The sequence below is a fragment of the Chiloscyllium punctatum genome, chromosome 2 (assembly GCF_047496795.1).
Source record: "Chiloscyllium punctatum isolate Juve2018m chromosome 2, sChiPun1.3, whole genome shotgun sequence".
NCBI classification, from domain to species: Eukaryota; Metazoa; Chordata; class Chondrichthyes; order Orectolobiformes; family Hemiscylliidae; genus Chiloscyllium; species Chiloscyllium punctatum.
Window position 1 is genome coordinate 99,211,051 of NC_092740.1, and position 22,958 is coordinate 99,234,008.

The 22,958-nt window shown below is 41.3% G+C and overlaps 2 protein-coding genes across 3 annotated transcripts in view; one reads left to right on the forward strand and one right to left on the reverse strand.

Moving 5' to 3' along the window:
- Positions 1–111, forward strand: part of secisbp2 (SECIS binding protein 2) — a 136,982-nt gene extending 136,871 nt beyond the window's left edge. Inside the window, exon 18 of the mRNA XM_072586432.1 lies at positions 96–111. Coding sequence (XP_072442533.1) covers position 96 — 1 coding nt within the window. The 3' untranslated portion in view covers positions 97–111. The remainder of the gene's footprint in view (positions 1–95) is intronic.
- LOC140487047 (semaphorin-4D-like) overlaps positions 1–22,958 on the reverse strand; it is a 251,700-nt gene that overhangs the window by 9,126 nt on the left and 219,616 nt on the right. For both annotated transcript variants that reach the window (XM_072586500.1, XM_072586508.1), the window contains one exon: positions 331–534. In XM_072586500.1, coding sequence (XP_072442601.1) covers positions 331–534 — 204 coding nt within the window. The remainder of the gene's footprint in view (positions 1–330; positions 535–22,958) is intronic.

Sequence of the window (22,958 nt, forward strand, 5' to 3'; positions counted from 1 at the left end):
ATCTGTCAATTAATGTTCAATTATCGCTTGTAATTCTTTCTTGTATGGTTGGATTGTGGTTGTTTATTTTTTAAACTTGTTTTTATCTCCACTAGATTCTAATTAAAATGAAAAGTCATTGTCACCTGACCCTGGAAACAGAACCAGTGTATGCTTGGACTAAAAAGCAAATAAGTGATACTTATCCTGTTCTCCTCACAGACTCTTCAGAAATTCTGTTGGTTAATTATTGACTTGGGAAGCAGTCAGATTGGAAGAATGTAAAAGGCCTTGGCACATTATCCATTTTCAGATGCAATATAACATGCAAATTGATGACTCATTGCTTACCTTTTATGACAATGAGTACATTTGACTTTGCTTTTCCTTTTTTGGATATAACGTGACAATAATATTGTGTGTCAGTTGTTACTGTGTCCTTCAGCCAGCTGATAACATGAATTCTCCCATCTCTCAATGGCTGTGTTTGGTGCTGAATGGATTCTGTCACTCTTTGACCATTTTTCTTCCAAATAAAATGCAAATCTTTGGGCCCTGTAGAAAGTAACAGTGTTGAAAATCAGCACATTTGCTTTTGTTTCACTTTGTAAGGCTCACTTCTTTGTATGGCTCTTAATACCATAATATTAAATCAGGAGAGACTGCTATGAGCACAGATTGGTGATTTCCTGGCAGCTGAGACAACTGAAGTAGATTGATCTGGACAGTTATGCAGTAGTTTCCCATGTGGTATGGCATGCTAACCATCAGTTAAAATCAACTGAGGTAAATGAGCTCAAGTGATAATACACCAATGATCTCAGTTTGAATGAAATATCTGGAGATGCATGGATACTCACTGGATTCTTCCTTTAGTGATGACACAAGAGAAAGTGAGGACTGCATATCCTGGAGATCAGAGTTGAAAAGTGTGGGGTTGGAAAAGCACAGCAGGTCAGGCAGCATCAGAGGAGCAGGCTTATGCCTGAAACATTGACTCTCCTGCTCCTCAGATACTGTCTGACCTGCTGTGCTTTTCCAGCACCACACTTGGTGACTCTGATGACACAAGACTAGAGAAGACATTGAATTGCTGTATGTATTGTTGACTAAATTTTCTTCCCCATGATATTCTTCCCAAGAATGATTTTGAATCAAATTTTATTGATTGATATTAGAATATTGATCATGCTTCTTCAAACTCATTTGAATAAGAACAATGGTAAATTAATCAAGTTTTGGAACTTTACCAGCAGAAATTTTCAGCTCTTCTTCTCTGACTGTGCTTTTATTCCAGTATATTTGATAATTACAGCTGGCATCACTTTCATTATAAAACTCATAATGTAAGGCTTATGGTTAATTACAAGATCTATTCCCTTCAGTTGTTTTGATCATAGTACTTACTATAGCTCAGATTTATAACATGAAGATCTAACTTACCAGGATCATATCAAAATGGATATTGATGTTCAGTGCAATTGCATTGGTCCAAGAGTTTTAAATTATCTCCTAAGTATCCATCTCACTTTTCCTTATTTGACACATTCCTTAAAATTCCTCTTTGACCAAGCTTTTGCTAATTTTACCAAATTTTTGGTAATCCTTATTGGTTCCTGTGAAGTGGTTTGAGACACTATCTTAAGGGTGCAATATAAATACAAGCATGCACAAAATATGTCCCTATTATAATGAAAAGTAGCATTTACTTGGGCTTAAGAACATTAATGCGGTGTTAGATTGGTTCATAAAATGTTTTTCTTGTTTTTCGACTCCAGCACCTAACCTTAAGAGCAAGATTTTTATGAAATCAACAAAAGCATTCTAAACTGCTTGCAATGAAAGAGCGCCCCTTAGAAACTTGTTTTTCCTTCAAAGCAGTAGGTTCAAAGCAGTTATAACATGTAGGTTGCTCTTGAACGTGAACATCATTCCTAATAGTCATACAGTCATAGAGATGTACAGCAGGGAAACAGACCAATCGGCCCAACTAGTCCATGCCAACCAGATATCCCAACACAAATTAGTCCCACCTGCCAGCACCCAGCCCATATCCCTTCAAACCCTTCCTATTCATATATTCATCCAGATGCCTTTTAAATTAGATTAGATTAGATTACTTACAGTGTGGAAACAGGCCCTCCGGCCATACAAGACCGCACCGCCCCGCCGAAGCGTAACCCACCCATACCCCTACATCTACCCCTTACCTAACACTACGGGCAATTTAGCATGGCCAATTCACCTGACCTGCACATCTTTGGAGTGTGGGAGGAAACCGGAGCACCCGGAGAAAACCCACGCAGACACGGGGAGAACGTGCAAACTCCACATTGTCAGTTGCCTGAGGCGGGAATTGAACCCGGGTCTCCGGCGCTGCGAGGCAATTGTACCAGCCTCCACCACTTCCTCTGGCGGCTCATTCCATACATGTACCACCCTCTATTTCATTAAATTGACTCTTTTGATAACAGAATTGATAAAAGGGCACAATATGTCCCATCCAATCCATGTCTGCATTACAGGCAATGTCAAACTGGTAAAAGCCGCATTACAGTAACCCAGAATTGCCAGTTGAAATATGCTTTATGGTTTTTGCATAACTAAAAGGGAAACTAAGCGTTTGTTTTAAGCTGTCTTGAAGAAGCTGGTTTTGAATTGAGCACTTCTTTGGAGCCATAAGGAACAGAAATGTCCACAGATCTAGCACCATCACCAACCTCTTCTGTCTCCTCATAGGTCATTAATTTTTCAGCATTGGCCCAGGAGTTGAAGCAATTGTTAGCAACCTGGAGAGAAGTCTGGTGTGTGCCAAAGTGTTTTTTGAAATTTTCTTTGATATTGGCAGGCTGGGAGACAAGACGGTTTCAAGTGTTTTGGAGACAGTAGTCTTTCTGCTTTCCAAGTGGTTTGGGCAGAAAGGCAGTGAACCATGAGAATGGTCAAGGAATTGAATTGAATTGAATTTATTGTCATGTGTACTGAGGCACAGTGAAAAGCTTTGTCTTGCGAGCATTACAGGTGGACATAGTTAACTAGCATAGATAAGTAAATAATAGGTAAACAGCAGCAAAAACCAAAACACAGGTACAGGTGAATACTAAGAGTTTGTGAGTCCATTCAGTATTCTAAAAACAGTAGGGTAGAAACTTGTTTCGAAACCGGCTGGTGCGTGTGTTCAGGCTTCTGTAACTTCTCCCTGACGGTAGAGGTTGTAGAAAAACATTGCCAGTTGGGATGGATCGAGAATGCTGGCGGCCTTTCCTTGACAACGGGCCTGGTAGATGGAACGTTGGCCTTTGTGACTGTCCAGGCAGAGTTCATCATTCTCTGTAACGATCTCTGATCTTGAATCCAATAATCAATTGCCATACCAGGTAGTGATACATCCAAACAGAATGCTCTCAATGGCACACCTATAAAAGTTGGCAAGGATATTCACCATCATGCTAAATTTCCTCAGCTGCCTGAGGAAGAGGAGAAGTTGTTGGGTCTTTGTAACTAGTGCGTTCACATGAAGAGTCCAATAAAACGTTGATGACCACTCCCAGGAGCTTCACACTCACCACTCGTTCTACCTCTGTGCTGTTAATGTGTAGGGGGGCATGAGTAACATTCCACCAAAAGTCAATAAGGAGTTCCTTGGTTTTGCCAGCATTGAGAGGTAGGTTGTTCTCAGTGCACCATTTTTTCCAAGTCTTCCAACTCCCATCCGTAGTCTGTTTCATTGCCATCTGAGATTCAACTGACTATGGTGGTATCATCAGCAAACTTGTAAATGGCATTAGTCTGGCATTTGGCGATGCAGTCATAGGTACATAGTGAATACAGTATGGGGCTGAGTACGCACCCCTGGGGGGCTCCAGTGTTGAATGTTAGTGAGGATGAAATATTGTCCCCAATCTTCACTGATTGTGGCTGTGGGTCAGGAAACTGAGGATCCAGTTGCAGAGAGTGGGGCCTAGTTAAAGATCACTAAGTTTAATAATTAGTCTTGAGGGGAACAAGAGGCAGAAAGTCATGAGAACACTTCCCTGTCAGTTGAAATAAATAGCCTAAGCCACACCCATTCCCAGTAATAACCAAAAACTGGGAATTACCTTTAAGTCTTTGCCAATACAGTAAGCTGTCCAATAATCAAAAATATAAGATACACAGGTTGCTTGTGGAGACATGATTGGTACTGACAGCTGCTGGGAAAAATATAAGTGACACCTGAGGCCTAACTTCAAATCTAGAACATTCCAGTTGTGACTTGCCACTGACTAATGTTTGAAATCACTAAAGCTAATATTCACCCTGCACACTAACTAGGCAGCTTAAGATACAAATATAGGGTTAGCTATGGCTCTTCAATGTACATACTGATTAAAATAATTTCATGTACGATACAGAATTCCTTCGTCTTTCAATTTTACTGCTATTTCAGTCTTACCCTACAGTAATTCCTTCACAATGTTCACAACTACCAATAAAATAATTCAGATATGACAATTTCTTTACAGCAATAGAAGAATACACACTCAGAAATAAATCACTTCGCTATCAATGCTTGTGCTTGATCTAACATGGATGGATACACAAATACTAAGGAAAGAGAAATTCTAGAAAATTATTCAACACAAATCCATTTCAACTTGGACTCAAATAGTTGAGCTTCAATAGCCATGATTTTATCGAATGGTGGAGCAGGCTCTAAGAGCCAAATCGCCAACTACTTCTCCAAATTTTTATGTCTGTTTGCATTAAAGTAAAATGAGCCAACATCATCTAATTGATTTATGAAGCTTATTTATATTAAATCTGTGAATGCTTATTTAACTAACATTAAGCATTATTATTAATCTTGAAAATAAGAATTAACACAAATAATATTATTTTTATTCTCTAAAATCCTGATTATGAACTTGGTGTAAATGTTTTAGATTCTTGAAGCAAAAGACCAGTTTCTTTGAAAAAAAAGGTTCAGCCTATTCTCATATTGATATTTCTCTTTTAAGATATTTTCTTAGTAAATAGTTAGGATAGGGAGAGAGATGTCAATGATGGGAGTGAAATAGTTTGGGCACTCAGTATCAACAGCTAAAGCAAAACCAAATTTTAATTAAGTCTCTATAATCTACACTAACAGTGTAATTTTCACCTTTATTCACTAGACAGTAAATGAGTGGAGCCTGATAGTTACAGAGGCGAAAGTGAGGACTGCAGATGCTGGAGATTAGAGTCAAGATTAGAGTGGTCCTGGAAAAGCACAGCAGATCAGGCAGCATCAGAGGAGCAGGAAAATCAATGTTTCGGGCAAAAGCCCTTCATCAGGAAGATTCTCGATTCCTAATGAAGGGCATTTGCTCGAAATATCGATTTCCCTGCACCTCAGATGCTGCCTGACCTGCTGTGCTTTTCCAGCACTACTCTAATCTGCTTGTTACAGAGCCTATATAAATGTGTTGACTGAATAGAAAGGAAAAAAGTCACAAAACTGCATTTAGAGCAATGTGACTTTTTATTTGCTTCACCACCTAACATATAGTCTTTGAGTATGATTTTCAGTGTAGTACTAAATTGTGGATTTCTTCAAAATATAAATGAATAAATATGGGCTAGTGCTTCTGTTGCTATTATAATTTTACATTTCTATTTAAAGAAACAATGTTGAATGCTGCAGTATTCGCGTAATACCCTCATTCATTTGTAAATAGAGTGAAAACTGAAGAATAAATAAGATATTCATCCATGTCACAGTAATATTATGGGCTGGATTTTACATTCCGATTGTAGTAGGCTTAAATGCGATGACTCATATCTAGCAAGTTGGCTGTCCTACCCCTGTCTGATCCTCTCTCCACCCTTGCCTCTACAGCAGCAATTATACCAGTGGCAGGGGTGAGACCAAATAATTGCCTCAGACAGGATTTAACCATTGGAATAGAGGCCTATGTCAAGGGATATGGGCCGGGTGCTGGCAGGTGGGACTAGATTCGGTTGGGATATCCCATCGGCATGAACAGGTTGGACCGAAGGGTCTGTTTCCATGCTGTACATCTCTATGATTCTAGAGTCAATTCATTATCTGTACATCCACCACAGCCATGGACAGGAAGTTCCAGGCTTTTTTTTGTTTAGATTAGATTACTTACAGTGTGAAAACAGTACCTTCAGCCCAACAAGTCCACACCAACCCGTCGAAGCGCAACCCACCCAGACCCATTCCCCTACATTTACCCCTTCACCTAACACTACGGGCAATTTAGCATGGCCAATTCACCTAACCTGCACATTTTTGGATTGTGGGAGGAAACCGGAGCACTTGGAGGAAACCCACACAGACACGGGGAGAATGTGCAAACTCCACACAGAGTGTCGCCTGAGGTGGGAATTGAACCCGGGTGTCTGGTGCTGCGAGGCAGCAGTGCTAACCACTGTGCCACCGTGCCACCCACACATTTGGTACTTAGAAAAGCTCTTCCTCAGTTATATATTTCTGGAAATTGAAAATACTAAGAAAAACTCTGCCTCATATCTCTTTTGTTTCCTTTGCCCAAAACTCAATATTCCAATATCCAAATTATGTATATACCAGTAGTTCTCCTATAACGTGTTTTGAAAACACAATTTGGCTGTAACACAATTTGTGAATTGAGGTCTTTTTTTAAAAATAAAGCAAACTCGCATTTGCTGTTACACAATTCCATCCTCTATATTACCAGCTGGATGTGATTTATTTGCTGACACAGCTATTGCAGGTTTCATCTGAGTTGCAAATAGAAGCAAAATGAAATACATACAAAGGTAGGGGAAGCGAATGTTGGAATATCTTGCTGAAATGGTTACTGGGTTCATACATGGAGTTGGGGGCATGGAAGCCGAGTGGGAAGAAAGGGGTGAGGATCTGAGAGTGGGCCTCTCATTCTCTCTGAAACCAGAGACCCATCAAAACCTCCAGCTGTTGGAGCATCCAGTCCTTCAGCCACTCCCTCAAAAGAAAGGAGATTTCACTCGTGCCAAAAACCTCTAGAAATTTCACAAGGTTTAACAGCAGACAGCCAGGTTCTGGATAAACTCCACTCCACATGGTGCTGGGAATACAACAATACATTGGGACATTTCACTTGTAACAATTTGGCCTTGCTGTAACTGACAAAGGAGCTGTGCTCCGAAAGCTAGTGCTTCCAATTAAATCTGTTGGACTATAACCTGGTGTTGTGCGATTTTTAACTTTGCACACCCCAGTCCAAGACCGTCATCTCCAAATCATGACCAGAAATGGACAGGTTCACTAAACTGCATCCCTAACTCTGTTTTTCCCATAGGGTCCACAACTTCTTTTGTGCGATTTTCTATAAAATGATATCGGATGGGAATTCAACTACCGCATTATAGGAGAACTACCAGTATTGATGGATTTTAAAAAGTGTATTAATCCATGGAAAATATCAACACTGTGCTCCAGTCCGTAAAACAGCAATTAACCAATACTTATTGGGAAGAATCTTACAGGGTATGAACAACATGACCTGTAAAGAAATGTCTATCAGAATCCGATGAGAAGTCCATTGAGGACCAGTTTGACAGAGATAATCCTTATGCTTTTCACAAACAACTTCAAAAATAGCAAATTATTTGTAAGGCACTTTGGAGCTTGTTGGGGTTATTATGAATGCTGGAGAAGTACAAGTGCATGCCAGTTCATGTGGCTGCCTGCCAGGCATTTCCTGTGTAAATAATTAACCTTACTCTTGGGAAATAAAGCAGAGCACATGACTGTGATATCAATGGGGGAACATTTTGGGGCTAATGACCATAATTTTTTTAGTTTTAAAATAGTGATGGAAAAGCATAGATCAGATATAACAGTTAAAGTTCTAAATTGGAGGAAAGCCAATTTTGAGCGTATTTAGGGAGAACTTTCAAAAGTTGATTGGGAGCAGATATAATGGGAAGCCTTCAAAATGAGATAACAACAGTACAGAGACAGTGTGCTCATGTTAGGGTGAAGGGCAAGGCTGGTAGATATAGGGCATGATGGATGACTAGAGAAATTGAGATTTTGGTAAAGAAAAAGGGGGAAAGCATATGTCAGATATAGACAGCAGGAATCACATGAATCCCTAGAGGAATATAAAGGCAGTAGGAGTGTACTTAAAAGGGAAATAAGGAGGGCAAAAAGGGGACATGAGAAGCTTTGGCAAAAATACTTCATGTATCTGTAGAATTCCTTTGGATTCTCCTTAAGAATAGGGCCCCTCAAAGATCAGCAAGGCTGCCTATGTATGGAACCGCAGGAGAGGGTGGAGATACTAAATGAGCATCATACATCAGTGTTTACTGAAGGATATGGAAGATAAAGAACTTGGGGAAATAAATGGCGACATCTTGAAAAATGTCCTTATTACTGAGGTGGTGGTGCTGGACATCTTAAAATGCTTAAAGACAAATAAATGCCTGGGACCTGATCAGGTATACACTAGAACACTGTGGGATGCGATTGCTGGGCCACTTGCTGAGATATTTGTATCATCGATAGTCACAGGTGAGGTGCCGGAAGACTGGAGGCTGGCTAACGTGGTGCCACGGTTTAAGAAAGTTGGTAAGGAAAGTCAGGGAACTTTAGACCGGTAAGCCTGACATCGGCGGTAGGCAGGTTGTTGGAGGGAATCCTGAAGGACAGGATTTACATGTATTGGGTTAGTAAACATGGCTTTATGGATGGGAAATTGTGTCTCACTAGTATGATAGAGTTTTCTGAAGAAGTAACAAAGAGGATTGGGGAGGGCAGAGTGGTGGACTGAACCTTTCTGGACTTCAGTAAGGCATTGACAAGGTTCCTCGCGGTAGACTGGTTAGCAAGTTTACATCACACAGAATACAGGGAGAATTAGCCACTTGGATACAGAACTGGCTCAAAAGTAGAAGCCAGAGGGTGGTGGTGGAGGGTTGTTTTTCAGACTGGAGGCCTGTGACCAGTGATGTGCCACAGGGATGGGTGCTGGGTCCACTACTTTTTGTCATTTATATACATGATTTGTATGTGAACAGGGGAGGCATGGTTAGTAAATTTGCAGATGACACCAAAATTGGAGGCGCAGTGAAAAAGATTACCTCAGAATACAACAGGACTTTGATCAGATGGGCCAATGGGCTGAGGCGTGACAGTGAGAGTTTAATTTAGATAAATGTGAGCTGCTGCATTTTGCAAAGGCAAATCAGGGCAGGACTTTTATTCTTATTGGTGAGGTCGTGAGTAGTGTTTGGAGTGCAGGTTCATAGTTCCTTGAAAGTGGAGTCCCAGATAGACAAGATAGTGAAGATAGTAATTGGCATACTTGCCTTTATTAGTCAGTGCATTGAGTGTAGGAGTTGGGAGGTCATGCTGCGGACATTAGTTAGGTCACTATTGGAGTACTGTGCGCAATTCTGGTCTCCCCTCTACAGGGAGGATGTTGTGAAACTTGGAAGAGTTCAGAAAATATTTACAAGAATGTTGCCACGATTAGAGGATTTGAGGCTAAATAGGCTGGGGCTGTTTTCCCCGCAATGTTGGAGGCTGAGGGATGACCTAGAGGTTTATAAAATCATGAGGGGCATGGATAGGGTGAGCAGCTGAGGTCTGTTCCTTGGGTTGGGACAGGAAACCTAGAGGGCATAGGTTTCAGGTAAGAGGAGAAAGAATAAAAGAGACCTGCAGGGCACCTTTTTCATGGGTGTTGTGTGTGTGGAATGAGTATGGAAGCTGTGAAGGCTGGTACAATTACATTTAAAAGGCATCTGGATGGGTTTATGAATAGGAGGAGTTTAGAGGGATATGGGCCACATGGGGCTAGATTAATCTATTCTGGTCAACATGGACAAGTTGGGCCAAAGGGTCTGTTTCTGTGCTGTACATCTCAAAGACTCTCTAAATTCTGACCTGTACAATTCGAAAAATGCCACGGGAAGATTCTCATTAGTCAGTGGTGGGCTACCGATTGGTGCTTGTTAAGATTAGATTAGATTACTTACAGTGTGGAAACAGGCCCTTCGGCCCAACAAGTCCACACCGCACCCGCCGAAGCGCAACCCACCCATACCCCTACATCTACCCCTTACCTAACACTATGGGCAATTTAGCATGGCCAATTCACCTGACCTGCACATCTTTGGAGTGTGGGAGGAAACCCACGCAGACACAGGGAGAATGTGCAAACTCCACACAGAGAGTCGCCTGAGGCGGGAAATGAACCCGGGTCTCTGGCGCTGTGAGGCAGCAGTGCTAACCACTGTGCCACCGTGCCTTTTTAGTGCCACAACACACCTCATAAATATTCAAACTACTATTAGAACAAATAGATCAAACAAACTAGACATTGGAAAGACTCAACAATGTATAACTCATGGATTCAGCTTCCACCGATCTGCAAGTTGCTTTTGTAAAAGTTTGTTCAAATGGGGTGGGCATCACTGGCTAGGCCAGCATTTATTGCTCATCCATCATTGTCCAGAGGACATTTGAGAGTCAAGCACATTGCTGTGGGCCTGGAGTCTATGTAGGTCAGAACAGGTAATGACAGCCAATTTCCTTCCCTGAAGTGCATTAATGAATCAGATGGATTTTCACGACAATTGACAATGGCCAGATTTTTACTAAATTCAAACTTCACCATCAGAATTCAGACTTGTGCAACAAGCAAACAGCTACGCCTCTAAGTCTTAGAGGAGTCAATCTCACCGAATCTATGGAGGCACTCGAAGTCAGAGGTCCTAGCAAGGCTAGCCTCCCATACTAGTCCAGTTGTTTGATCAAGTTTCGTCCATTGGCTCCGAAGCAACAAAACCAGGGAGGGAAGGTTAACCCAATTACGGAAATGTATATCTTCCAGTTTGGGCACTTTTTCCCAGGGGTGGACTGTCATATTGGTTGAAGGGATGGGCCGAGGTCAGCCTATCAACTAAAAGCAACAAGAAAGATGGGGTGTAGTAAATGCAGCTTATACTGTGAGACTGAGCATAGGTAGGTTAGTCTTTGGGAGTAGGGCCTAGAGTTTCTGGGTAACTGCGCAGTATAATTGTGACAGGAGGACAGCAGGATTTACAATGGGACAAATATAGTAAAGCATGGCTGAGAAGGGGATAAAATTAGAGGGAGAACAAAGAACAATACTGTACAAAAACAGGCATGTTTTGCCCTTTGATACTAAACTGTCTTCACTTTATGGATCCTCTATTCCCCTCCTATTCATGTATTCATCCAGGTGCTTCCTGAATGCTGTTATTGTGTCTGCTTCCACCACCTCCTCTAGCAGCTCGTTCCAGGCACTCACCACCATTTGTATGAAAACCTCTTCCTCCTCCCTCCACCCTGGGAAAAACCTTCATACTTTCCATTCTCTCCATATGATTCACAATCATATAACTTATATCAGGTCACCCCACCAACCTCCTGTGTTCCGGTGAAAACAAACTGTCTATTCAACCTTTCTTCATAGCTAAAGTCCCCCATATCATGCAAAATCCTGGTACACTTTTTCTGTACCCTCTCCAAAGCATCAACATCCATCTGGTAGCATGGTGACGAGAACTGTCCCAAGTTCCCAATATCCCAAGTGTGGCCTAACTACAGTTCTGTAAAGCTGCAGCATCACTTGCGTATCCTTATACCCAATGTCCCTTCCAATGAAGGCAAGCATGCCATCAGCCTTTTACACCATCTTATCTACCTGCACTTCCACCTTCGATGATCTGCAGACTTGCACACTCCGATCTCTCAGCATATCAATACTTCTCAGGGTTCTGCCATTCACTGTATAATTTCCACCTGTACTTGTCTTTCCAAAATGCATCACCTCACATTTGCCTGGATTAAACACCATTTGCCATTTTTATGCCCATGCCTCCAATTAATCTATATCCTGCTCTATTCTCTGATAAGCCTCCTCACTATCCGCAAATCCACCAATCTTTGTATTGCTGGCAGACACACTAATTAGACCAGCCACATTTTCCTTTAAATCATTTATGTAGACAATGAACAGCAGAGATCCCAGCACTGATCCTTGTGGAACATTATTAGTCACAATCTTCCATTCTAAACGTCCTTCCACCATTACCCTGTGTCTCCTATGACTAAACCAGTTGTATATCCATCTTTCCAGCTCACCCTGGTACCATGTGATTCACCTTTTGTACCAGCCTGCCATGAGGGACCTTGTCAAAGGTTTTCCTGAAGTCCATGTCGATGACATCAACTGCTTTTCCCTCATCACCTCCTCAAAAGACTCGATCAAGTTAATGGGGCATGACCTCCCCTGCATAAAACCACGAGTCCCTGAGAATCTTTTCCAATGATTTCCCTACCACTGACGTGAGGCTCACAGGTCTGTAATTTCCTGGATTATACCTGCTACCCTTCTTCAACAGTGGGACAACATTTGCTATTTTCCAGTCTTCTGGGACCTCACCTGTGGCCAAAAAGAATATAAAGATTCCTGTCAATGCTGCAGCCACTTTTTCTTTTGCCTCTCTCAATATTCTCCTATAATCCTTCTCACTATCCACAACTCCACCAATCTTTGTATCGCTGGCAAACGTACTAATTAGACCAGCCACATTTTCCTTCATCATAACCTGGGCATAAATTTAAGTTAACATTTTTTTAAGATGCACAAGACAGGAGGACAGTATCAACATGACTAATGATATCTGGCATGGTCACCTCAAATGCCAAGGGCTGGTGTTGGTACAGTTGGCAGGTGTGCGCTCATGTAGACAGTTTTGGGCAGGAACGTCTGAAAATTTGTAAGGCAATATAGATGTCTGGGAGGTCACTGGCACATGCAGGCAGAGTTGGAAGCCACTGACAGAAGAATATTCACTGTCACCTTTCTTTGTGCTGCAAACTGAAAGGGTGCAATGAGGAAGAAATAGCTGCGAACACACTTGGATTGGACAGGGTAAGAGACTCAATTTGAGGGAGAGGACTGCAGCACACACTGTTCAATGGCTTTTGAAGGGAAAGAATATTGATCACAGGTCCATTCAATGTTCAACATAGAAGAACAGAAGCTGGTGATACCTGGCCATCCTGAGCAATGACCTTTATATTCAGACTATATGTTGAATGTTGAATATCCCTTACATAGAAATAGTTACATCTTTGCTTCCATCACGAGTCAAACATTAGGAATGTTAAATGATGAGGGACAAAGGTGTAACCATCACTCAATGTCATGTCACAGAGTCACAGAATACCACAGCACAGAGACAGGCTGTTTGGCCCAAACTGGTCCATGCTGACCAAAACGTCCATCCACGCTAACCCCATTTCCCCGCATTTAGTTTAGGAGGCCCAGATTCTTCTAAATCTTTCCAATCCATGGATTTGTCCAAATGCCTTTTGTTGTTAATGTACCCACCTCAACCACTTCTGCTGGCAGCTCATTCCATATGCGTACTACCCTCTTTGTAAGAACATTCCCCCTCGGGTTTCTTTTTATTCTTTCCACTCTAACCTTAAACTGATGCCCTCTAGTCTTCAATACCCCAACCCTGGAAAAAAGACTGAGTGCATTCACCCTATTCATGCCCCTCATGATCTTATACACTTGTATAAGAACCCCCCCCCCCCCCCCCCCCCTCAGTCTCCTACGTTCTAAAGTAAAAACTCCTAGCTTGTCCATCCTCTCCCTATAACTCAGTCCCTAGAGTCCTGGCAACATCCTTGTAAATTTCTTCTGCACTCTTTCCAGTTTGACAACATCCTTCCTATAGTAAGGTGACCCAAAACCGAATGCAATACTCCAAGTGTGGTCTCACCAATGTCCTGTACAGCTGCAACATGACTTCCCTTGACTGAAGAAAGCCAGTGTGCCAAAAGCTGCCTTCACTGCCCTGTCTACCTGTGACTCCACTTTCAGAGAACCATGCACCTGAACTCCAATATCCCTCTGTTCCACTACACTCCTTCAGGCCCTACCATTCACCATAAAACTCCTACCTTGATTTAGCTTTCCAAAATGCAATACCTCACAATTATCTATATTAAATTCCATTTGCCATTTCTTGGCCTACCTCCCCAGCTGATCAAGGTCCTGATGCAATTTCTGATAATCTTCCTCACTGTCCATGATACCACCTAATTTAGTGTCATCTGCAAAATTACTAATCATGCCTTGTACATTCTTATCCAAACAATTAAAATAGAAAACAAACAGCAATAGACCCAGCACTGACCCCTGAGATACACCGCTAGTCACAGGCCTCCAGTTCCACGAGCATCCTTCCACTGTTACGCCTCTCCTTCTTACCATCAAGCCAATTGTGTATCCAATTTGCCAGCTCTCCATGGGTTCCAGAGCAGCCTACCATGTGGAAACTTATCAAAGGCCTTACTGAAATCTATATAGAGGACATGTACCACCCTGCCCTCATCAATCTTTCTGGTCACTTCATCAAAGAACTCGAACAAATTTGAGGGGGATGATCTCCCATGCACACACACTAACTACTCCTGATCAAACCTGGTCTTTCCAAATGTACGTACTTATCCCTTAGAAATCTTCTCAAGTGACTTACCTACCACAGATGGTAGGCTTGCTGGTCTATAGTTTCCAGGTTTTTTGTTGCAGTCTTTTTTGAATAAAGGCACAATATTCACTATCCTGCAGTCTTCTGGGACCTCATCCGTGGCTAACCATGTTGCAAATATATCAGCCAGGGCCCCCACATTTTTTTCTCTAGTCTCTTGCAGAATTCTTATATCTGGTCAGGACCAGGAGCTTTATCCACCTTCATACATTCTAATACGTCTAATACCGCCATTGCTGTGATATGGACTGTCCCCAAGATATCACCACTACCTTTTCCAAGTTCCCAAGTCTTCATGTCTTTCTCCAAGGTAAAGATACAGGAGAACTCATTGTTCCTCTACTTTCAAATGGTGCAGTTGGCTTCGGTGCCGATCCCCAGTGATAGAGATGTTCAGGATCTGTGACCATGAATTGCTACCAGATGGCATTTCCATAGAGAGACTGACCAAACATGAAAGTTGACATCAGGAATATTTTTTGCAGAATTTGATAATAATATACAAGTGCATTTCACTAACGAAATGCCCATAATAGGTTTGCTTCTTTTAACACATTTCAGCTTAATCCCTGGCTACATAGCTGGGGTGGAACTGGTTGGCCCTGGAGCTTTGGTGGGGTGACCCCAGAGATGCTCATGTCTAGATAAACCAGACAGGAGGCAAGTTGACACTCCTTGGCTTGAACTTCTGAGGTGAAAGGGGGCAGGCAAGATGGAAGTAGAGGGCCCAGGCATCACTGCGGTGCCCTAAGTGGAAATTACAGAGGGGCCTGTGTGTGGTTCCACGTCTATTTGGGTGTCTATTGGCATCAGTTTGTCACCTAGTGAGGAGAGTCATCTGGAGTAGGGTCAAGATTCCCTGCAACCCCTTAGCCTCTATCCCCATCCCTTCAGTCCTAGGTGCCCTGTTAAGGAGGCTAAGCCTGGCTCAACATGACAGCACCAACCCATCCATGGAGGCAGTAGATAGTCACAGGATTTGCTGCCCTGTTGTAGCTTCTGTGCAATGAGGGACTATTACATCCCAAACGCATGTTCCTCCATATGCACTTGCATGAAATCCCTGAGTGCTGGCATCACAGGGTCCCTCTCCTGTTTGGGGTTGAGTAGGTACCTGGTCTCCAGCAGTCCTGAAAGTGCCAGCACCCTGGGACGTTTCTTCCTTGGTCAGCTGCAGAGCTGTAGCTTTGCGGTGCTCACCAGATTGCCTACCCACACTGTAGATTTCTCTGGTTCCCCTGAGGTTTCACTATCTGGGCTAGTGGTTGGGTGCAGGAGGCAGCTTTGCAGATGCTTCCTCCGAGGCATCTGTATTTTAGTCCTTAGGGGTCAAAAATGGTGTTTCTGGTAGAGCTGACATTTCCCTGCAGGGGTCAAGGACAGGCCAGCAGAACCTGCAAGAAAAACAGAGAGAAAACATCTTGGCCGATGATTAGAAGCCATGAGCAATGAATGAGTGACAGTGGCTTTAATAGGAGATTTGCAGTCAAATGAAGGGTGGCACTCACTTGTTTGGCAGGATGTGAATGTGTTTGTATCCTGCAGGCCGCTTCTCCTTCTCTGTGTGAGTGCTAAGATTCTCTCCTCATAGTTGGTGAGGACACAGATGTTGGGTAAACCTTCACCTATTCGAACTCCTCTGCCCTGAGATGGGCTGTCTCATTCTGCAATTGGCAACATTAGGCCAGGTGAATGAGATTACAATAGATGGCACTTCCATTAATACTGGTGCATGTAGGAGAAAGATTGAGGAGGCAGCACAGAGGATATGCAGGGTTAGTGGTGTATAATGTCAATTGGGGGAGGAGGGGGGGTGCTAAGCAAATGAGGGAGGATTTGCAGACAACAGTGAGAGTAGCAAAGTAGGAGATTAATGCAGGAGCAGAAATAGAATGAGTGTGAGGACTGACAAACAGAATAGGTCCTTGACTTTTCTGCATCACTGGACATTCTCTACACCCTAAAGATGGCACTGACCCAGCTGGTAACTTTGGACCAGGTTGGCAGAGTCTGGTGGTCTCCTCTACTGATCCTCCAGGAATAGGACATCTCTACTCTGGTCCACCTGGTGGAACTGGTTCTCCAGGTCCCTGTAAGAGAAATATGATGCCACCTGTCACCTTCTCCATCGAGCAGGTCAGTTCTGCGATACCAGTGCTTGTCCAGGCACACAATGGGCTTTCAAAAGTGTTGCAGGTGCCAGCATTTCCAGCAGATATCCCCTGAGCATCAAGTTATTCCAAGAAAGGCACATGGTAAGATGGGACAGAAATTGGATGTGAGAAACACCACAGGAGAATGGTCGGTAATTAATGTGCAACGTTTGATAAGATACTGAGGGAAACACCACTCTGTTTCATAGCGGAAAAAAACTCAACTCTACTTAGCCAAAACATTCATCAACATTCAGCTCATTATTTACCCAATTTAAGCCAATTTTTTTTCGGATGATTTTGTGGCCATGCCACCATTAGGTAGCACATCACATACATTCACAAAATTGGAGTGTTGTGTTTAAACATGATTTAGAGATGCCGGTGTTGGTCTGTGGTGTACAAAGTTAAAAATCACGCAACACCCGCTTATGGTCCAACAGGTTTAATTAGAAGCACTAGCTTTCAGAGCGCTGCTCCTTCATCATGTGGTGAAGGAGCGGTGCTCCAAAGGCTAGTGCTTTCAATTAAACCTGTTGGACTATAACCTAGTGTTGTGTGTTTAAACATGATCTCAAAAATGAGTTGAAAGTGTGTTGCTGGAAAAGCACAGCATGTCAAGCAGCATCAGAGGAGCAGGAAAATCGACATTTCAGGCCGGAGCCCTTCATCAGGAATCCAATCTCAAAAACGTCTACCAAATTGTATCAAAGAAAGGGTCAAAGCTCCTCTTGCCACACTGCAAGACTGACTCAAAGTGTCTGATTAATTATGAAACTGATAATTTGCTGCATAAAACGTTAATATTTGTAATGGTGGTGGGGAGACAATTTGTCTAAAATGGAGATATGGTATTATTTTGGAAGAGATGCAATACATAGCTACTGAGATCTGATGTATAACTAGTTTCTGAACTAATAATAAAAGCTGTGATTTCAAGCATTCTACAATTTTCAATTTTTCTTTTAGAACTTTTCCTTGTTAGTATTAACCAGAAATTGAAGTGGTGGACCAGCCATATAAATACAGTAGTTACTAGAGCTGGTAAAAGACTAGAGATCCTACAATAAGTGACTCACCTCTGATGCTACCTCTGATGCCTGTCATCTACAAGACAAGATAGGAGTGTGATGGGATACTCTCAGCTTTCCTGGATGGGTGCAACTTCAATATAACTAAAGAAATTCAATAGCATCCAGGACAACGCAATGTGCTCAATTGGCAAGCCTTCCATCACCTTCACCACTAACAGTGACAGCAACGTACAAAATCTAAAAGATACGATGCACCAACTTCCCAAATCTCCTTTAGATACAGGGTTTTGCCTTCAGCAGTATATTTTATCCAATACAGCAATGTTCGTGAGTATCATAAGGAACTAGGCATAGGTATCATAATATTAAAGAATCCAAAAGACATTTATTACAGTTGGAAGAATAATCAATGTTGTATACAATTTGAAGAGCACTATTCTGCAAGCGTGGAACCAATGCAGAGACAGACTTCTGTGAACTACCACAACCCATAAGAGAATTGAACTCATGCTGTTGGCATCATTCTCTAGCTATCTAGGCAACTGAAAGACAAGTTTCTGGAGAGGTTGGAGGTTGAAGATATGGCCATGTCTTTCACCTATTGAGCTTTCCTGTAAAGATCTAGGAGCATTACACAGCAGCCAGAAAATCTCACTGGAAACCAGTTCCAGGCTCCAAAAAAAGAGTGATGTGCCAGTGAGAAACCTCAACTTATTGACAAGAATATTCTGATAAATATGAAGTTCTATTTAAGGTAAAACATACATGAAGAGTAAAATGTTCATGAAGAAGCATTAAGTGGTGAAAAGTCATCTGCAATTATTAGTTAGCACTGCAAGAGGCTTAAAGCAGTCTTTGAAGAATGGACAGGAACAAAATTTTTCTTGCTTATTAAAAAGATTTAGAACAAAGTCAGAAAAGTACACAAGCCAAAGAAAGTATTTTTCTCAGTGGGGAGATATTGCATCATGCAGCCCTATATTCAGTACAGCGATTTCTAAATGTGCCCTTTTAAAAAGTTTAAGACTGAGAAGACTTTCCATTTAAGTCCATTGATGTGTGGCAGTTATCTCTGAGAATGTTCATAGGCTAAGAGTGGTATAGTGCATTTCCCCTCAGTTTAAAGCTATAAATATATGAGTAAAACCAATATTTGGTCGAATACAGACTTGCAAGATCCCAAGTTCACCCTGCTGAATTCGTCAGTTTCAATTGTTATCTTGTATTACAATTGTCCTGCAATTGTCCTCTCTGAACTAGAGAAGGAAGCCAAAAAATGAACAACCAGTCAGCTGAAAAAGTATACATTAGCTCATTCAATTAGCTTAGAGTTGAATGGAGTTAGAAAGACATGGATAGAACTGCAATACATCTGACTGCAATGTCCAGTTTGCGTATTACAAGCCAGTTATTTTTTCATTTTATTCCCCGCCTTTCTTGCTATCGTGCACCCTAGCTCACTCCAGTTGAATAATCTGCCAACATTTATTATTAGAGTATCAAAGAGTTGTTGAAATCTGTGCACATACATAGGTAATCTTCAATGTCTTACTATTTGTGATGCATTTTGGGCAACTCAGGCATGCTACTAAAGTAATTATCTGACCACTAATTTAAATTGTCCAAAAGACATGCTCATTGCACATCTACAATTGCCATCGCAGACTGAAAGGAATGTTCGCTGCATGAAGCTCAACGTTCCTAAACTAGACCTGATGTCCAGCCTTTACAGCAGCAGGGAGAAAATTGGCAAAAAAAATTAGTTCCAATCTTTTTAGTGATTTATTATCTTTCACCCAGGCCTGACTGACTTCATCCAATAAACACATTCTCAACATACCTTCTAGAAAAGTGCATATTTATATTATATGCAGCATAATAAAAAATGTAGTTCAAAAACATAGCAATATCCCTCAAGTCTTAATAACAGCCAAGGTCATCACTCTTGGGTATCTTTGCAAAAAGCAAATATCAAAACAACAAAAAAAAAACCACACAATAATTTATAAAGTTTGCAAACACTTCAGAAACATAACATAGGAACAGATCTGCAAGAACCAAAAGAATCATTTGGCATTTAATATGATTGAAAAAAGGTTTATTTTCTGATCAATATGACAAGAGCATTTTTGCAACACCCTTAAAGAAAAAATGAAGACAGTTTCAGACATAAATGGAAACAATTATAATTTTCATAATTTGACTATAAAAATATGTCCAATACTATTATTAGCGCTGAAGTATTTTAGCTCCCAGTTAAGGCAGAGGACTTTAAAATTCTTATCCTTGTTTGAAAATTCTTCTAATACTTCATTCCTTCCTATTATCTTGAACAGCCTCATCACCCTCTGCAATAGCTGCATTTTTCTAAACCGGCCCATTTGTGCATTCCTAATCATAACCTTAATTGCTCTATCACTGGTGACGATGCCTTCATCTCTCTTGGACCCAAACTCTGAAATTCTCTACTATATCTTTTTGCCTCTCTACCTTGCTTTCATCCTGATGGAACATCTTACCTAGTAAGTCTCAGTTTGTTTTAGAATACTCCTGTGAAACATCTTACAATGTTTCATTGGTTAGGCCACTTCTGGAATATTGTGTGCAATTCTGGTCTCTCTGCTATAGGAAAGATGTTGTGAAACTTGAAAGGGTTCAGACAAGATTTACAAGGATGTTGCCAGGGGTGGAGGGTTTGAGCGACAGGGAGAGGCTGAACAGGCTGAGATTATTTTCCCTGAAGTGTCAGAGGCTGAGGGGCGACCTTAGAGGTTTATAAGTCATGAGGGGCATGGATAGGATAAATAGACAACTTCTTTTCCCTGGGGTGGGGGAATTCAAAACTAGAGGGCATAGGTTTAAAGCGACAGTGGAAAGATTTAAGGGAACTAAGGGAAGCCTTTTCACACAGAGAGTGGGGGGTATATGGAATGACTTGCCAAAAGGAAGTAGTGGAGGCTGTTACAATTACAATAGTATAACAATTAGGAAGGATTTAGAGGGACATGGACCAAGTGCTGGCAAATGGGACTAGATTAATTTAGGATATCTAGTCAACATGGACAAGTTGGACCAAAGAGTCTATTTCCATGCTATACATCTCCATGATTCCGTGACTCTATTGCATCAAAAGTGCTGTATGAATTATATTGTATATTCGTTATCAACTTGTGTCAGTTGCCACACTCAGAGCTACTGAGTTTAATTTAAATCCGATTATCTTGGTTTACAAAAATAGAAATTGCTAGAAAAACTTAGCAGGCCTGGCAGTATCTGTGGAGAGAAAGTAGAGTTTATGTTTCAAATCCAGCAACCTTTCTTCAGAACTTCTGGTTCTGACAAGTTTTGAAATTATGTCACAGGATTTTAAACTGCTTTCTTTCAATAGATATTGCTAGACCTGCTGAGTTTCTCCAGTAATTTCTATTTTGTTTCAGATCTTCAGCATTCGCAGTCCTTGGTTTTAGTCTTGGCTGACACTTCAGAGGCTAATTCATTCTCCAATTGATTTTTGCACAGTATCTTTCTGAAGTATTTTTGTAATCTACAAAAATTCTTACATGGTGATTCTTACTGTTAACCTTGTTTGTGAGACGGTACCCAATATACATAACCTGACATAATTCACACTTCAGGACTATGCCTGTGTTTTTATGAATGTCACCACTGAATTACAACTTCTGATGAACTAGTTATTTTAGTTAATACACTGTGAAAGTGAAATCTTGATCAGACAGCTGTAAAATGAGATATTCAAATGCAATATTCCCAAAGGCACTTGACCAGCAGTGTAGTCCTTCTGAATGTTTATCAAATTGTATACGGGGTAAAGATCACATTAAACATGATAAACTGTAGGACCCTGAGAGCTTTGAGGATTAGCGGAATGTATGTATGCACACCAGTCGCTTAAGGTATCAGGACAGCTGGGTGAAGTGGTTAAGATGATATATACTACATTTGGCATTTACTAGTTGAGACATAGTGTTTAAGAGCAAGGTAGTTATGCTCGAACTGTTAGGCCACAACTAGAGTATTGTGCACTTTTCTGGAATCTATTATAGGAGGGACGTGATCGCACTGGAGAGGATGCAGAGGAGATTTACTACGATAGTGTCTGGGCAGGGGGAGTTTCAGTTATGAGATTGGACAGACTGGGGTAGTTTTCCTTACAGTAAAGGAAATTAAAAGAGGACACTTCTTATGTTTGTTCATTGCATGTGTGTGTTAATGGATCATTGTTTCCTGATTACACTCAAGAAGGTAGTGATGAGCTGTCTTATCAAACTATTTCTGTCCATGTGGTGTAGGTACCCTGACTGTTCCTTAAACTGGACCCAACAAATGAAGGAACTGTAATTTATTTAGAGTTGGGATGGTGTGTGAATGGTACGAGAACAGGCAGTGCAGCTGAACCTTTGGGTCCTAAATGTCACAGATTGAGAAAGTGTGTGTGAAGGAGCCTTGGGCGAATTAGGTTAGAAGCAACATTTTGGAATATTGGCAGCCAAAAAAATTGATATCATCAAAACATGGTGATAAGCAATTTAGCCAAAAAAAGGTGAAATATTAATAGCAAACCTAAGTGGTTACATGGGTTGAAGAATGTTAAATTAATACAAAAGTGATTTGGTGGAAATTAAAGAAAGTTATAAAGACCAACCCTTTCTGCATTTCAGAGAGTATTAAGTTGTGGCACAGTTTCATTCACTGGTTTTGGTCAAATTAGTTCTCAATCCAAGCAATTTGACAGTGCCTTTTGACCTCATTAGCCACAGACTAATATGTGATGTGCAAATACATACAGTGTGAGTTTGATTGATAGATAAAACTGAATTGTTATACACTAGAAGTTAACAATTTTTAACAATATCCAAGTCCACACTTATAGTGAGACCTTATTTCAGTTAAACACATGCCATAAAATGGACACCTCATGAATTACTAGGTTCCTATATTTATGCTATCAATTCATACCTAATTAACATGTAGCTAAAACAAAGTGCCAAAGAAACTCCGGAGGATTGGCAACATCTGTGGAAAGAAAACCAGTTAATGTTCTGACGAAGGGTCATCAGACTCAAAACACTAACTTTGTTTCTTTCTACACAGACACTGCCAGACCCACTAGGTTTCTTCAGTGCTTTGTTTTTGTTTCAGAATTCCTGCATCCATAGTCCTTTGTTTCATTGCATTCCTTAACAAATATGTCTGTCACCTGTTCTCTCGTTCC